Source organism: Hydra vulgaris, chromosome 02 (genome assembly GCF_038396675.1).
Source record: "Hydra vulgaris chromosome 02, alternate assembly HydraT2T_AEP".
NCBI classification, from domain to species: domain Eukaryota; kingdom Metazoa; phylum Cnidaria; class Hydrozoa; order Anthoathecata; family Hydridae; genus Hydra; species Hydra vulgaris.
Window position 1 is genome coordinate 59,580,001 of NC_088921.1, and position 19,803 is coordinate 59,599,803.

The window sequence follows — 19,803 nt, forward strand, 5'->3', positions numbered from 1 at the left end:
GTATAATTCATTTGAGAGAAGTATATTCTTGACTACTCAAAGAAAATAATACAAATTACTTTCTTTCAAACCAATTAGTTAGGAAAAATATTTTTACCATAAGATAAGATAATTTTATATAGCATTTAAAATTTACGGATGTAAGAATAATATAAAGTATTTATTGTTTCATAGTGGTCGGCAAGTCATTGACAGTTAACGTCGAATTGGCTTACACAGATTTTGTGCAACATATGTTGCCTAGCATGAATTACATTTTGAATTTAAGAATTATTTTTTTCTTTAAGACAGAGAAAAATATCAAAATTAAAATTTAATAACTCAAATTTATTTTGAATTTACGTTTACCTTGTGGTCCGTTTCAAAAGTTCATATGGACCCCCAGGGGTCCATGGACCACCGGTTGGGAACCACTGTATTACAGACTCTGATCGTACATTTCTATTTAGATTGAACCAAACAATATTTTCATTCTTTTTAGCGCTAGCTTCAACTGGTGTCATTTTAATTGAAGAATACTTTGTATTGTATTTATTTACCATTTCATCTAAAATGTCAATATATTTTCTAGTAGAATTAGCTGAAAAGTACTTAAACATTTTATCTTTCATTGTTCTATTCCAACGTTCAACTACACAACTTTTTTTTTCATTTTCAGTTGAGTATAACTCAACGCCTAGAGCTTTAACATGCTTATAAAATTCTAAGCCTTTATCTACCCATATTTTTTGACATTTTCTTTCGTGGAAGATTTTATTTAAAGCATTAGCAACATCAACTCCAGTTTTACACTTCAATGGAACAATCCATCCATACTTTGAAAAAACATCAATCACCATTAATAAGTATTTTATACCGTCATTGAATTTGGAGAAAGATTGCATGTCAACTAAATCAGCAGCCCATATTTCATCGATTCCATTTACAATCCATTTACAATCCATTTACAATCACTTTTCTTTCTCTGAGATGTTTTACAACTGGTTTATGAAGTTCGTTTGCAAGTTCGTCAGTCCATTTCAGATCCTTCGGATCCATAAGAATTAATTCTTTACCCTTTTTCTTATATCGTTTGTAGTTTTTTTGAGTAGTTTCAACACCCAATTCATATGGGTTCAAAGAACCTAATCCAAATTTTGCATTAGATGATATAATAGGTTTTATAATACCTCGTTCAATTCTTTCACGTATTGTTGGATTTTTTATAGAATCCATTTCTTCAATCATAATTCTATCAGCTTTATTTCTATTTGCAGTATCATCGAAGTATTTATAAGCAAGATTGTGATGGTATACTGCATTATCAACTCTATCTATAGGTTTACTCCATTCTTTATATGCATCAGTAGAAGTTAATCGTTCATCTAAATTAGTAGCAGGACCAACAAAATTCATTCCAGGTAAATGCATTTCACCAGGGAACTTTGCCCATGGTAATTTTATTATTTTAGTTATTGAATTAATTGAACTCACTAAATCTCCTCCTTTTTTTGATGATACAAATTGAGTTTTTGTTGTTCCAAAAATAGCGCAAGTTCCACGTTGCATATTTCTATTGTTTTTACTCACAACATTTTGCAAGTTTAGTGTATTTGTTTTGTTTTTACATTTAACACAGTACATTTTTATATATAAAAAAAATCTTATATATAAAAATGGATATTATAGATTATTCATGGAAAGTAAATAAAAATAAGCGAAGTAATAACAAGTTGTTACCAAAAAGTATAAGAGGAATTATTGTTGGAAAGTCAGGTTGTGGAAAAACTACTTTATTATCAAATCTACTTTTAAGACCTGGTTGGTTAGATTATAATAATTTACAAGTTTTTGGAAAGTCTCTTTTTCAACCAGAATACAAAATATTAAAAAGCTCTTTTGAAAAAAAATTGCCAAAAGAAATTATTAATGAACTATTTAAGCTACAAGACCAAAAAGAAAAATTTAATGCAAATCCAGATTTTGTAATTGCAGAAGTTTCAAAAAATTTGAAAGATAAAGCAGATATGGAGTGTAAGTTTTTTGAAACAGATGAAGATGTAGGATCTTGACATTAACAAGAATAATTTAATGATATTTGATGATTTGCAATTAACAAAACAAAATAAGTGTGAAAAATATTTTATAAGAGGAAGACATAGTAATGTAGATTGTTTCTATCTTGCACAAAATTATTTTATGTTACCTAGACAAACTATTAGAGAAAATGCCAATTTTATTTGTTTATTTCCTCAAGATGCAAAGAATTTAAGTCATATTTATAGAGATCATGTTTCTAGTCATTTGAACGAAGATGAGTTTAAAAGATTTTGTAAGTATGCTTGGTCAGAACTTCATGGATTTGTTGTCATAGATTTATCTTCTAAAATAGATAATGGAAAATATAGAAGTGGATTAGATAATTTTTATTTTCCATCTAAAGTTTAAAATAATTTTTTTGTATATAAAAAATGTATATAATATTGAATGATAAAAGTAGTCATATAAAAGAGAGTTTGCTCCTATTATACAACTAAGTGAAGATAAAGATTATGAAATGGCATTAGTTGGTCTTGATACATTCTACAGTTTTCCAAATGTTGATTCTTCAAATAACAATTTTAGATATAGTTCAGATAATGGAGTGACTTGAATAGATATAAACATTCTAGAAGGTAGTTATGAGATTGATGGTATAAATAAGTATATTGTGGAAAAAATTACTGAAAATAGTAAAATTATTAATGGAGTTGAAACTAGTATTATATTTTCAGCAGATAATAACACATTGAAAACAACTTTAAATATTGAAGCTGGTTATAAAGTTGATTTTAGACCTATAAATTCAATTAGATCTATTCTTGGTTTTAACAGTCAAGTATATTCAACAGGATTTTATGAATCAGATAATATAGTAAACATTTTAAGTATTAATAGCATAAGTGTAACAAATGATATAATAGCATCATCTAATGTAAATGGAGCAACAGAAAACGTTATATATTCATTTTTCCCAAGTGTTGGTCCTGGATATAAAATTATTCAAGAGCCATTAAACTTAATTTACTTACCAATAACACTAAAAACAATTTCAAAGATGGAGACTAAATTGGTTGATCAAGATGGAAATCTGATAAATTTACGAGGAGAAAAATTAGCTATTAGATTTCATATAAGAGAAAAAAAATAATCTAACTATAACAAAATGAGTAAATATACTAATATTAAAGTAAATCTTTCACAAAACCAAATAGAAAAAATTAAAAATGCAATTGAATGTGGTATTGGAGCTAGTATTAAGTTATCGTGTTCAGATTTAAATGGTGAACATGTATTAGCTGTAACAACAACACAATTGAATTGTATTAGAAAAGCATATGAAAAAGGTACTGGTGTATCAATTATTTTAAGTAAAACACAACTAGTACACAATTCTAAAATAAAAGGTGGATTTATTGGTGCACTTTTACCGTTTCTTGGTTCTTTAGCATCAAGAGTTATACCACCACTTGCAACAGGACTGCTTTAAGGAGGCTCAGTAGGCTCAGCAGCTGGATCAACTATGATTAATAAAATTGCTGGAAATGGTATTGTGTACATGAAAAAGAAGGGACAAGGAGTTAAATTAACATGTGCAAAATCTGGTTTATATTTGAGACCATGGAGTAAAGGAAGTTCTGTAGGTGATGGATTGTACTTACGTAGTGGAAATGGCTATACATCAACAGGATCAGATTTATTATTAGGACCAAATTCTCCATTTTTAAATATGATTCTTTGATTTTCAAATTATATATAATAAAATTTATATATAATAAAATGCCAAATAGCATGCCAGTGCATAAATTTATAAACAAATATAAACAACCGGAACCATTTCCTATAGTTTTTAAACCACATAAAAATTTACAGCATCCTGCAATATTAATAAATGAAAGATATGATGTATTTGCACAACGCGACTTTACAATAAAATCTCTATCACATCAATATATTCTTTTAAAGTTTGGTGTAGTAGTTAATAAAGGTGTTGCATTAGTTTCATTAAAACATGAACTTAAATTAAAAATGTTAAGTTTACAAGATTGTATAATAGCAGAGTCTGTTGATGATATTATAGTAACAATTGTAAGTAAATCTTATTCTGATGTGTTAATAAAAAAAAGAGATCTATTGTGTTAATTTTTTTATTTTTTTATTAAAAATGGAATACAATAATAAAATCTACAATAACATTTATTCAGCTATACCTACTGAGAATAACAATATTTACCCTGTTCTTCCTAATGCACCTGAAGAAAAATCATATCGGTTACAAAAAATTGGTGAGATTCAAAAAGAAATAGAGCGTGAGAGAGAAAAGAGAATAACGCTGAGTAAAAAATATCATAGAGCTGTAAAAATAATTTCTGCAATTGATAATGCATTACTAGCAAGTACTATGGCACTTGGAACTATTGGAATTGGTTTTTTATCAACAATCATTGCAGCACCAGTAGTTATTGCATGTGAAGGTGCAGCATTAGGAGCAGGTGTGTTATCAATAATAGGTGGACAAGTTAATAAAAAAATGAATTTAAAAGCAGAAAAACATGAAAAGAATAAAGTGCTTGCTGATTCAAAACTAAATACAATAAGCAATTATATTTCTAAAGCTTTAGTAGATGGGCATATTGATGACAAGGAATTTGAGTTAATACTTGGTGAACTTGAAAAATTTCATACAATGATGGAGCAAATTAGAATAAAAGTTAAAAATGAAATTGATGAACAAACAAAGTTGTCACTAATCGACCAAGGGAGAGAAAAAGCTATTAAAGTAATTCAAAGTAGGTTTAATAAAAAAATAGTCACTTAACATTTTATTGACAAATAATAAGAGATGCGACATTTATATCCGTTCTTTTTTTTAGAATGTAGTAAACGTGAAAGAGATTTGAATAAAAAAAAATATTTGGAACTTCTTGGATTTGGAAAAGAGGTTTTATTGTTGATTCAGGAAGTCACTCTATATTTATCACTGATTATGGAAACTTTCAGATACCATCAACTTATAGTGATGATGAGAGAAATAAACTTTATAAACTTATCTGGAATGAAGATAGTGATTTTTATTGTGTAGAAAGAGACATTAAAAAATTACTTAAACAATGGAATAAATTTAAAAAACAGGATAAATTAAGAATTATAGATAAATATGTACTTCAATTAGAGTGTGATTTCAAAGAAAAAAAACTAATAAAAAGTAATTTATCAATGGCACTTATATTAAGATTATTAGAAACAAATGATATCATTTATAAAGACTTTGAGATTAAAAAGAATTGTGGAACGTTTAATATTGATTATTTAAATAGTTTGCTAAAACGTAAAACGTAATGTAAAACATAAAACACAGCATAAACTATTATGTTGTGTTTTTAATCTTTTTTATATAAAAACAAAATGTCATTTTTAAAAATTACAGACTCTGAAAAGAGAGATCAAATTGTAAAAGAATTATCAGAGAGTAAAAAAAGAATACAGCAGAATCATCTTAGTGAAAAGATTGGAGATTCTAATTTGCAGATAGACTTGTCAAAATTGTACAAGCCATTAATTAATAATCAATCTGGAATAAAGGAGGATATATCTAAATTGCAAGATCAAGCTAATCAATTTGCTCTTACGTTTTCAAATGCATATCCTGAAATACTTACTTATGGATCTAAAGAAATAATGCCTTCTGATGAATTTTTAAAGTTGGCAAAAATTGCAACAGGCTATCTTAGGATGTATACTTATAGTAAAAAGTCTATAGACACTACATTTGGAATACATTCTAAAGAGGGTAAATTTTTTATAGGAAAAGTTCCAATATTAATTAATAATGATGATATAGATATAGATGGAATAAAATACATAGGTACTCCTGGTCTTTGGGAATTACTAACAAAGTCTAATCCTAATAAGGAAATATATAATATAGATGATCTTCACAATTATCGAGATATAATAATACAAACAGATGCAATTACTACTGATTCAGGAAAACCAAAGTCATCTCGGAGCGAAAAATACAAAGAAATAATAGCTCCCATTTGGGAGCTATTATTTCTTTGTATTTTTCTCATAAAGAGAACTAGAATGCTTGAGTATTAAAGAGAATCAAAGGGAACAGGAATAGGACCAGTAATTCTTCCTAGCGATCCTATTGCACTTCTTGATATGCTTGAATTACGCATAGCTGCATGGAGAGCAGGTAATACTGGATCAAGAAATGAAGCTCTTGCAATTTGTGATGAATTGTTAAGACAAGGTATTATGAATAGTGATCAGTGTAAAGCAATACAAAATAATCTAGCAATATGATAATATGAATATGATAATATGAATAAGTTTAAGTTAAGAGTGTCATCAGCTATGTTGAAGAGGTTAGCTGCTAGCGATTTAGGAAAAACTGCAATAACTGCTGCTAAATCAGCAGGGAAAGAACTTCAACATCAGCAATAGAAGCTGCTAAAGATGTTGCAGTTAAAAAAGGAAAACAATTAATTAGAAAAGCATCTACTAAAGTTTCACAACCAAATACAGTCGTTAATAATAAGATTAATGACAATCTCAAATTTAAATAAAAAAGCTGATGAAGTTACACCAAATATAAATAATATAATGATGGGGTCTGCAATAAAATCAACAGCTATAAGGATAGAAGAAGCAAAAAAAGGCCGCGGTCTTCGATTGGATTAATTTTATATATTTATTTTCCATTTTAAAAGAAAAAATTATTTTATATTGTATATAAAAAAATGGCAACTTCTGATGCATTAAATTTTACTGAAATCCCAATTGTGGATGATGGAATTGAAAGATTTGAATTCTATGAATATGAACCAATAGCTCGCACAAATCTAAATAGCGCTGGAGAAATAATTAACATTGAGCAACAAAATTTGTTCACACTTCCATCTGAGGCTTATCTTTTGTTTGAAGGAAGACTTCTTAAACTTGATGGGACAGCTTATGCTAATGCAGATGCAGTGGCGCTTACAAATAATGGTATTATGCATTTATTCAGTGAAATATCATATCAATTATCAAACCAAAATATAGAAACTATTTTAATCCAGGTCTAGCAACAACAATGTTAGAAATGCTTAAATACCCAAATGACTTTCAATTAGCACAAGGATTAAATCAATTGTGGTACAAAGATTCTTCAACAACAGCAGTACTTGCTGATAACTCAGGGTTTGCAGTACGCAATCATACATAATTCAGAAACCAACCACAAAAGGAACATTTTCATTTTGTATACCTTTAAGACACATTTTTGGATTCTGCGATGATTACAACAAAGTTATTTACGGATTTAAACATACACTAACTTTTGTTAGAAAAAGTGATACTGGAGCAATTTTTAGAAACCCTCTTGCAGCTGCAGGAAAAGTTAATCTTGATAAAATATCATTGTTCATACCACATGTGATTCCATCAGATTTAGAGAGAGTTAATCTTTATAAAAGTATTGAATCAAAAGTGACACTTCCAGTAACTTTTCGCGCAAGGCAGTGTGATACTATAACTGTTCCACAATCTACAACGTTTTCTTGGAGACTTAGCGTAAAAACATCTCCAGAAAAACCAAGGTACATCATTGTTGGATTCCAAACAAATAAGGATGGAAATCAAGAAGTTAATTCTTCCATATTTGATCATTGTGACTTAAAAAATATGTACATTATGCTTAATCAAGAAAAATATCCAGCTGCTGACTATAACTTATCATTTCCAAATCATCAATTTTCAAGAGATGCATCTGTATTTAGTGAAAAATTTTATGGAATGAACGATTTGATAACACAAAGCAACATAACTCCTTCAGGCTATAAAGATTTATACCCACTCTTTGTTTTTGATGTTAGTAGACAATCAGAAAAATTAGAATCCTCAGTAGTAGATGTACAAATTAAAGCAACATTCAATGCAGCTGTTCCAGCAGATACTGAAGCGTTTGCTGTTGTAATATTGGATAAGTTTTTACACTTTCAATCAGACAGAAATAAGTTGAACGTTGTTTATTAACTTTTTTTTTGAATTGATTTAAAAAATTTTTTATCTTTATATAATAAAAATGTATTATACAAGGGAAAACTTGCAGAAGTTGTTAAAAGAAAATAACATTTCACAAACATCTAAAAATTATGTTAGATTGTTAATAATTGCTGTAGATAATGGGTTGATTGATAAAGAATCAATCATGTCAAAAGCAACAGAAGCAACTGATGAGAAAAGACCAGTTGGAAGACCTAAAAGTAAAAGAAGCGAAAAAAGAAATAGATCCAAAATATGAAAGATTAAGAACAGTTAAGAAAAAACCAGTCACTATTAAATTAACAAATATAGAAACAGGAGAAGAAACAGTATATAAATCTTTATATAGTGCAATGCGTGGAACTGGTCATGGATATAGATATCTTGAAATGCGTGATGGTAAGATTGATAATGGTTATATAATTAAAATATTAAATTTTGAAAAATTAAAAAAATATTTTGAAAAATGATATAAAGAAATTTTTTCTATTAAAAAAATCTTACATATATAAAAATGGGATCTGATAATTTATTTAAAAATAAAAATGCGATTGAATTGTTAAAAAATAATTTAGATAAAATAGATTGGACAATCTTATCTTCAAATCCAAATGCGATTGAATTGTTAAAAAATAATTTGGATAAAATAAATTTTAATTGGTTATCTGAAAATCCAAATGCCATTGAATTAATAAAAAATAATCTAGATAAAGTAGATTGGGAAATGTTATCTGCAAATCCAAATGCTATTGAATTAATAAAAAATAATCTAGATAAAGTAGATTGGTATTATTTATCTTCAAATCCAAATGCAATTGAACTATTAAAAAATGATTTAAAAAAGGTAAATTGGAAAATGTTATCTAGAAATCCAAATGCCATTGAAATATTAAAAGATAATTTAGATAAAGTAAATTGGGAAATGTTATCTTTAAATCCAAATGCAATTGAACTATTAAAAAATAATTTAAAAAAGGTAAATTGGTTATTTTTATCTAAAAATTCAAATGCCATTGAAATATTAAAAGCTAACTTAGATAAAGTACATTGGGATATTTTATCTTTAAATCCAAATGCGATTGAAATATTAATAAATAATATTAATAAAGTAAACTGGGGTTGTCTATCTGAAAATCCAAATGCAATTGAATTATTAAAAAAGAATTTAAATAAAGTACATTGGAAAAATTTATCTGAAAATTCAAATGCGATTGAACTGTTAAAAGATAATTTAGATAAAGTAAGTATTATTTATCTCTTAATCCATATGCAATTGAAATATTAAAAGATAATTTAGATAAAGTAAGTTAGAGTGGATTATCACATAATCCAAATATCTTCACATATGATTATGAAAAAATAAAAGAAGCAAATAAATATCTGCCTGAATTGAAAGAATATTTTTATTCTCCAAATTATTTAGAATTTTTAATTAAGTTATATGGAAGAGAAAAAGCTTTAAAAATTTATCTTCTAATGCGATTGAAATATTAAATTCTGAAAAATTAAAAAAAAATCTTTATATATAAAAATGGGATCTGATAATTTATTTGAAAATAAAATTGCGATTGAATTGTTAAAAAATAATTTAGATGAAGTTGAAATTAAAGTAAGAGAAAAATATTTTTAATTGAATTTCAATTAAAAATTTATTAAGTAATGCTATTTATTAATTCTTATAGAGGATGGGGATGCATTTAGATTTCATTTGAAATATTGACAAGAAAAAATATTTTGAAAAATGATTTTTTCTATTAAAAAAATCTTACATATATAAAAATGGAAAATAAAACGGTGAAAGAATTAAAACAAATCGCTAAAGAGCAAGGAGTTAAATATTATAATATGCGAAAAAGCGATCTCATTACAGAGTTATCAAACACACAAATAAGAATAGAGTATCTACTTGATAAGCCTGTTCCAGATATATCATCAACAATTTTAGCTCCGTCACCTTTTCAGCCTATTACACAAATTAGAAAAGAAATAAATAAAAAGATTATTTATCTTTCAGATTTGATTGTATCATATGTTCCAGAACCAATTAAAAAGGTTGTGAATAAAAAATTTGATGAATTAAAATCTACAGTTTCAAATTTGTATCAAAAATATGGAATTAGAAATCCGATAGAACTTAAATTATCACAATCAGCTGTTAAGAATGTAACAAATCAGTTTCCAGTTAAAGGAATAAAAAGATATGATGCTATATCTTTCATGAATGCTGCTAAAAAAAGTGCAATTAAAATACTTTAAGAAAATAGAAAATCAAAAGTTAATATAGTTCTCACTTGTGAAATGGAGCGTACTGATATTAAAACAGGAGAAACTATAACCACAACTGTTCCATTTACAATGAAGAGTACTGTTGTATTAGATTCAACAGATTTAGATGAGTTTTATGAAACAGCAAAGTTGAGAATTTTAAAAAATTTATCATCATTTCAACAGCTTATGTCAATTTGGAGATTTGTTTCTGTTAAAAAGATAGATATAAATACTATAGAGTATAATCCTCTTTAAGCTAAATTTTATATTACACTTGACAAAAACTTAACAACTAAAAAGGCAATCATTAACATAAAAAATGAAGATAATGAATGCTTTAAGTGGTGTGTTACAAGAGCATTAAATCCAAAAGATAAAAATCCTGAAAGAGTTGATAAAGAGCTTAAAATACAATCTAATAAGATTAATTGGGAAAAAATAGAATTTCCAGTATCTTTAAATCAAATTATGCAATTTGAGAATAACAATAAAGATATAAGTGTGAATATATACGGATACAAGAATTCAGTTTATCCTTTACGTGTTTCAAAGAATAATGATCGTCAGCATTTAATAGATTTATTATTAATCTCAAATGGAGAAACGAATCATTACTGCTTAATAAAAAGTTTAAGCAGATTGCTATCAGCACAAACATCTAAGAGAAATAGCGCTATTCACTATTGTAGAAATTGCTTGCTTGGGTTTAATTCTGAAGAATCATTATCTAAACACAAATCGTATTGTAATACACATGATTCAGTGCGTATTGAACTTCCACCACCAAAATCGACAATGCAGTTTACTAATCACAATAGATCGATGAGAGTACCATTTGTAGTATATGCTGACTTTGAAAGTTTCATCAAACCTATCAGTACTTGTGAACCTAATCCTAATGAATCCTATACTAAACAGTATCAAAAGCATGTACCAAGTTCGTTCTGCTACTACATTAAATGTTTCGATGAAAGTTTTTACCAAAGCAATCCAGTTTCATTTACTGCAAGTAATGAAACGGATGATGTTGCACAAATATTTGTTGACAGATTACAAGAAGATATCATAAAAATTTGTAACAGGATTAAATTTAAAAAGAATATTGTATATACACATGAAAATAAGAAGGATTTCGATGCAGCAACTGAATGTCACATTTGCGGAAAAGATTTGGGTAATGATAAAGTACGTGATCACTGTCACATTACTGGAAAATATAGAGGTGCTGCTCATAATAGTTGTAACTTAAAATATAAAATTCCAGATTTCTTCCCAGTACTATTTCATAATTTATCTGGTTATAATTCTCACTTACTTATCAAGAAATTATCAGGCGGTAAATTGAGCTGTATCCCAAACAACGAAGTATATTAAAAAGTATATTAGCTTTTCTAGAGAGATTAAAGTTGGAGAGTTTGTTAAAGATGGAAAGAGTGTTGAAATAAAGCGTCAGATTCGTTTCTTAGACAGTTATAGATTTATGCCTTCTAGTTTAGATTCTTTATCAAAAAATTTATCAAAAGAGCAATGTAAAAATATCAGAAAATTGTATTCAGGGAAACAATTAGATTTATTACTAAAAAAAGGCTTATATCCCTATGATTGGGTAGACTCTGTTGATAAATTTAATGAAACTCAATTATCCACAAAAGAATCATTCTTTTCTAAATTGAACGATGAAGATATTAGTGATGATGATTACTCACATGCACAAAATGTATGAAACGAATTTAATTGCAAAACATTTAGAGATTATCATGACTTGTACAAGGTTTCAGATGTGCTTTTTCTAGCAGATGTTTTTGAAAATTTTAAAGATGTTTTCATGAAAAATTATAAATTAGATCCGGCTTGGTATTACACATCACCAGGATTAGCTTGGGATGCAGCATTGAAGAAAACAAAAGTAAAATTAGAACTGTTGAGCGATTACGATATGATACTAATGATAAAGAAAGGAATAAGAGGTGGAATCAGTATGATATCGAATAAATTAGGAACATCTAATAATAAGTACATAGATGGCGCATATGACAAAAGCAAAGAATCAACATTCATCCAATATCTAGACGCTAATAATCTATATGGATGGGTGATGAGTAAGCCACTTCCAACACATGGGTTTAAATGGTAGATTTAGATTACCCTGAACATCTACATGATGGTCATAATGACTATCCACTCGCTCCTGAAAGAGTAAATATTGATAAAGTTGAAAAACTAGTCCCTAACTTCGAAAATAAGAAAAATTATGTTACCCATTATGAAAATCTTAAATTATATGAAAGATTAGGTCTAAAGATCACAAAAATTCATAGAGGTCTAAGTTTTGAACAAAGCTCTTGGTTAAGCGAATACATTGAGCTAAATACTAATCTAAGAACCAAGGCAACAAATGATTTTGAAAAAGACTTTTTCAAACTGATGAACAACTCAGTATTTGGAAAAACAATGGAGAACATTGAGAACAGAGTTGATGTTAGATTAGTGACGAATAGAAATGAAGCTGTTAAATTAGCTTCAAGACCAAACTTCGAATGAGTCGAACGATGTTTGATGAAAATTTAATAGCGATTCACATGAAGAGAACCAAATTAATGTATAACAAACCAATTTACTTAGGCATGTGTATTTTAGATTTAAGTAAAACTCTAATGTACGAATTTCATTACGAAAAGAAAAAATATGCTGATCGAGCAAAACTATTATTCACAGATACTGATTCTTTAGCATACGAAATTAAAACAGAAGACTTTTATTCCGATATTTCTAAAGATATTGAAAGCAAATTTGATACAAGTGAATTTGATCCAAAGCATCCAGCAATAGAACTTGTAGGATTCAAAGTTGAAAGAAATAAAAAAGTAATTGTATTGTTTAAAGATGAGTCTGGAGGAGCACAAATTGAAGAATTTGTAGGATTAAGATCTAAATTGTATTCCTTCAAAGTACACGGTAAAGAAAATAAAAAATGTAAAGGAATAAAGAAAAATGTTGTAAAAATCATATAACACATGAAGATTATAAATATTATTTATTAAATAAAGTGGATCAAGTTAGGAAAATGAATGTAATAAGATCACATTCACATGAAATTTACACAGAAGAGGTCAATAAAATAGCATAAAGTGCAGACGATGATAAAAGAGTCATTTTAGAAGACGGAATTCACACATTAGCATATGGACACTACAAATTAAAAGTAAATAATTTATAGATTCTTCTGATCCATATACAATAGGTCAATTAGGCAATAGGACAATTAGGTCAAAGAGCCCATAGGGTAGCCCAAAAATTATTTTTTGAGAAAAAAATAATTTATAAGTAAAAATGAGAAATAATTATAAACTTATCAATGTTGTAGGGATAATTTTACCTAATGAACCACTAACAAATTTTCAATTGATCAAAGCAGCAAAAGTATTAAAAATAAAACATTTTAGAGGTGTATTTGTAAGAGATCAATTACCAAAAAATGCACAAAGAAAAGAATATGAAATATTAAATACAGGAGATTCAAGTACACAGGGTTTTCATTGGATTTGCTGGTACAAAGACGGTGAAAAAAAATTAAGTTTTGACTCTTATGCACAACCCCCACCTGTCGAAGTTGTTAATTATTTAAAAGACTCTGTTTATTATAATAGTGATAGAGTTCAGTTTGGAAATACTTCATTCTGTGGACATTTGTGTCTCTATGTTTTAAAAAAACTAGATGAAGGGTATGATTTTCAGAATATTCCTAACAATCTATGGTTAATTTTTTTTTCTTTATATATAAAACGCCTGTTGATAAATTCGGACGTACAACAACTTATTCAACTACAAGTCGAGTAGTTTCAAATGGATTAACAGCATCTCAAGCTGATAGTATGTTTATTAGAAGAGATGGGCAAAATAATGCAACTAGTGATATTGACATGAATACAAACAAATTAATAAATGTAGCAGAACCTACAAAACCAAATGATGCTGCTACAAAGTATTATGTTGACACAATAATACCTAATTCTAGCAGTTTAGAAATAGTACCAAATTCAAGTTTAACATGCACGAGAGTAAAATCCCAGACTCTTGAAGCAAATACAGATGGAACAGCAGTTTTTATTCAAAATAGTGGTCCTGGTATTCTCATAAAACTATGGTTAGAATTTAAAGGAACAAATCCTAATGGAAGTGTATCAAGTAACATATTTATTAGGATATATGCAGATAATACGCTTTGCATAGGAAGTATAGCTTGTGATTTATTATTTGCTCCACTTGGTGGACCATTTTATACTAACTCTTTACAAGGTTGTAATATGCATTCTAATATTGAATTAGGAGGATACTTTACACTTGATTTACCATTTAAAACTAATCTAAAAATTGAATTAAACAATAAAACTGGAAATCCACTTACATATTTGTTGCAACCTTTTATTACAATAAGTTCAACACAACAAGCAAATATTTCATTAATACCCCCATTTATTTCAGATCTTAAACTATACTCATCCACATTTAGATATTTGAACACAACTTATGGTAATGAATATATATTATTGAACACTGCAAGTAATAGAAATGGTGTTTATTTAAAATATATTAGAATGCATGTTATCGGTAAATCTGGAAATTGGTGGGAATCAAGAGTACGCATGTATGACGAAATCGATTCTCCTAAAAACAATGACTCAGTTATTCAACCCTATAACTATAGTAATTTAATATTTCCTGGATACGAAAATAATAGCAGATGGATATACTGCTCATCTGGTTTAGTAGATTTTTATATATCTTCATGGAATGGAATTAATACTTCATTTGCTAATAGATCATCTGGACTATTGTATCAATCAACACCAAAAATTGATTCTACAGCTACTATCTCTTTTTACAGAAATTTTGGTAAAAATGACTTCATGCCTAGCGTTACTAATGGTAGAAGATTAGTAGTAACAATAATTTTTGGTGATGAGCAAGTTGGGAAATCTGGAAGTTTTTCTGAGTTAAAAGGAGTAATTTGCTATTACGCTTAGGTTAAATTTCGTTTATGCGTAGATTTCACTTGTGAAATCAATGAGCTATAGCTTGAAAAATTCTTCGAATTTGCAAAATTACAAATTTTTTTAGCTCAGAGTTTGTAACCATAATATATTAATATATTACGGTTGTTACCATTATCTTTATATTTTGGTTCAGACACTTTTTTTAAGGTCCTTTGGATCCATGTAAACTCGAAGAATTTTTATGAGCTAGAAACAGCATTTCATACTAGTTTAAATGACTTATGAGAATATGGATATGTTTATAGCTAAATATGATGTGAGATTATGGTTAAGGATATGGTTGAAAAAAAATGAGCCAGGACCCGCATTTTTCTACTACTTATCTATATATATATATATATGTATATATATATGCATATATTGTTGTTTATTAATATATATATATATATATATATATATATATATATATATATATATATATATATATATATATATATATATATATTATTATTATTATTAAACAATATATGCATATAGATGCATATGTTGTTGTTTATTAAATTAGTATTAAAAATATTAAACGCTCGATTGTAGAAAAGTGCTCAATATTTAAGAATTTAATTTAATTTTGAAAACAAGCTGTTTTAAACTTTTTAAATTGTAGAAAAAAACTTTATATGTAACTTAAAGTTACTAAGTTAATAGCTAGTGATCAATTTTTTTGTTACTTAAATCTTTAATTAACTAATTTCTATTTAATAATACATTTTTATCTCATTCTATTAAGTAAGTAATACATTTGCTCTACAAATAAGTAATACATTTGCTCTACAAATAAGTAATACATTTGTTCTATAAATATATTATTTAATAGGAAAAAAAAAAAATTTGAAGAAAATCGTTTATATTTTAAAAACATGCTGATAAAATGGTATACTAAAGAAAATAATGAAATTAAGTCATTTATCAAATTAACATTAAAACAAATTCTTAAATTATTTTATTGCTAAAAATGTTAAAGATTATTTGTTAAAACAAAAAAAATGAATTTAATGGTTTGTCTTTTAAAAATGTAAAACAGTTACCTAGTTATTGGTTTTTCACTCAAAAAAACAGTTACCTAGTTTATTGAACAACAAATACAGTGAAATCAAATACGTATACAAATATTTTTAAAATGTTTAGTTCAAATGCAATATAAATAAAAATACGACAATATAGTCTATTATTACCAAATACTAATGTGTGTATGACCTTAACCCTGTTGGGAATCATCTTCCATAAAGTACAAATTCAGAAAAATAAAAATCGTTTGAAAATTACAAACTATGAGTTCTGAACTTTTTAATAATAGAAGATCCAATGAAAAACTAATCACCGGTATCTTTTATTTAGTAGGTTGTCTCTTTTTTTAAATAATATTTCAAATTTAACTTATTTAAGCATATATTGCAAGTTTTTGCTACTGGATTGTAAACTTACAATATTTATTAACGCTCCTTTTTATTGAAGGTGTTGAGTTATTTTTTTTGTTTTCCATTCTTTCTCAGATAATTCAGTGTCATTTTTGAACTTACTTCTGATAAATGATTTTTAATGATTTGCATACCTTAGTTTAATAAAGGTCTTGTATATGTTGATATACATTTTATCTTGATCTTACTGTTGCTTGGTACACAATGGTACAGTGGTACACAATGCAGCTAAATAAGCATATATTGTTCAGAGGTTCCATTGATTTTTTAATACAATTTTATAGGTTTTCACTGATGCCTTTTTTATCAGCTTATAAAATATTTTTATTTTGCATGTTTGGCATACAGGAATAGCTTATTTTAATTGTGTTTCCATTGAATATTTTGTGTAGATTCTGGTTTTTTGGAGATTGCTGGTCAATTAGGGTTTTTAAAATGTTTTCTATATTTAGTTGTAACATTTTTACTAAATGTTTGGATTGTACTAGATTATATTCTGTCAGTTTTTTTAAATGTTAAGTTACTTTTTGAATATTGGTGTTTTAACCAGTTTAATAAAAGTTTTTTAAATTTAAAGGGTGATTGCATGATTCTAACAATTTAAACTTTTTTACAAATATACATGCTGTTATATCTGTATAACCTTACTAGTTAAGTTTTAATAACTATGGTAAAGTATGTGTATATCAAATAGCGTAATGACAAGGGCATTTTTATTTGTATTTTTAATAAATTATATATTTTGTGATACATAGTACAGGTAAATTTTTATGAGTAATTTCTTTGCCTTAGGTAAAGTTTTAGTTAGAGAGATTAACTTCTATAATTTAATAAATTTTCTCAGATAAAATACAAACATACATGCATACATACATACATACATACATACATACATACATACATACATACATACATACATACAATATAATAAGCTTTTTTTTTTTTTCCTAAATTTTTTTCTTTCTGTTAGGGTTTATGAAATTGTTTATGAGGTATTGTGAAATTTTAGTATGTGTGTGTTGTAAAATTTTTAGGATGTATTACGAAATTGGAATGCAAGAATACCAGAAATAGTTTACACAGCTGCTGAACTAGTAAAAAATGCTGAAAGATCAATAGAAGCATTTGAAAATGGTAAATTATAGGATTGTATATTTTGTAGAATGTGTCTTTATTATCTAAACTCTCTTTTTACACTTTTTATTACTAGTAAAGTAACGTGTATTTATTTTTGATTGTACGCATGTTTTATTTACTCAGTGAGCGCAGTAAGTTTGTTGGACGTCTTGAGGACGTCCTACGGACTTGTGGCGTCTTTAAGATGTCATATAGATAACTTACCTACATCTGTGCCCGCTGTAAATATACCAAAATTTAAAAATATTTTTCATATTAAGAAAAGCTTTTTAAAACATGTTTCTTATCTTTTATTAAGTTGAAATCTCTGTCTGAATTCTTTCTTGATTATTCTATTTGATCTCTATCTCATTTGTTTCAGGAGACTTGGCTGGGATCGGGGCCTGTTTAAACGAATACTGGAAGCAAAAGAAATTAATGGCTCATGGTTGTGAACCCAGCGTTGTACGAAATATAATGGATGTGCTTCAACCATACGTCTATGGTAGTTGTTTGATAAACTTATAATTTATTATTTTATAATACAAAATTTAAACAGTTTATTCACTCGGTAACTTACAATTTAATTTGCTAACATTCGAAAGTCTAATAAACTTTTCTGAATTTTTGTGATTATGATTGAGGTTGTTTATATATAGATTTACATATGCAGGTATTATACATAGATTTCATTTACCCAAAAGTTGCAGTCTGAACTTGAAACTTACATAAAGCTTTATTTTTTTTTAAATTAGCAGCTTTTTTAGAAAATGATAATTTTATGCATAATACTTACTTTCGATCAACGTATGACAAAAGTGAGAAAAGTATTTGATTTTTTTAAGTGAGAAATTTAAAAATTTAATTTTAATGCTCTTATTGAAACCAAATATGACAATAAAGTTTAGTAAATTTTTAAGATTATTTTTTGTGTTTCAATTTGCATAAAGAAGATCTAAGATTAGGATTAAAGGTTGCAATTTTATCTCTGTAAAAAGAAATTATAATTTTTTTTTTCAAAGGCCAGTCATTGGCAGGTGCTGGTGGAGGAGGTTTCTTGTATTTAATAACGAAAGAAGAAAATATGTTAGATAAAGTAAGGGAAGAACTGAGCAAAATAGAGGTAATTTTTATCGATTTTTTTTTTAACATCTTTAAATCTATATTTGATGAAAAAATTATATAGAATTATATATAGATTGATATTTGTTGAACCAAAAATTGTGATTGTAATGTTAGGAGCTTTTCTTGACTTCTTTCTTTTTATTGATTTTTAATAGCTTTAAAAAACTGCTTTGCAGGTATAAAAAGTTTTTTGTAAAACTACCAAAGTCTACAAAAAAAACTACCAAAGTCCTTTTTATGTCCTTCAATTCTAAATTCTCTTGCATATGTTTCGGTGCACAATTGCTTATAGTTGCAAAATCTCTCCTAATTATCACCGTATGCTGTATTTATCTTTTAGTTGATTCAAGGTAGAGCAACGGCACATGCTGTTCAGATCGATATGGAAGGTTTGATGGTTGATGTTGACCGATTAGACTAACTACGGTTAACAGACTAGACACGGTCATGGTCAGGATTTTCGCTTCAGATTTATAAACTTTACAATATTTATAAAGATAGATTTTGTTTAATTGATAAAAATAATTTTGAAATAATTTTTTATTGCATAACTTACATTATTCTTTTAATATATATATATATATATATATATATATATATATATATATATATATATATATATATATATATATATATATTTATATATATATTTATATATATTTTTAAATCAATGAAATAAAAAACTTTTCAAATAATCACAAATAATGAATACATTTTTAATACTTTTTTTGTTTTATTTTATGCGGTTTTTTTCTTTTATCATCGTTAATATC

The 19,803-nt window shown here is 26.9% G+C and overlaps 1 protein-coding gene across 2 annotated transcripts in view; it reads left to right on the top strand.

The window, feature by feature from the left end:
* The window catches only part of LOC101234558 (L-fucose kinase), a 96,728-nt gene extending 77,147 nt beyond the window's left edge, over positions 1–19,581 (top strand). For both annotated transcript variants that reach the window (XM_065791566.1, XM_065791567.1), the window contains exons 28-31: positions 17,824–17,923; positions 18,288–18,410; positions 18,928–19,028; positions 19,371–19,581. In XM_065791566.1, the coding sequence (XP_065647638.1) occupies positions 17,824–17,923; positions 18,288–18,410; positions 18,928–19,028; positions 19,371–19,451 (405 nt within the window). In that variant the 3' untranslated portion in view covers positions 19,452–19,581. The remainder of the gene's footprint in view (positions 1–17,823; positions 17,924–18,287; positions 18,411–18,927; positions 19,029–19,370) is intronic.
* The last annotated feature ends 222 nt before the right edge of the window (positions 19,582–19,803 follow it).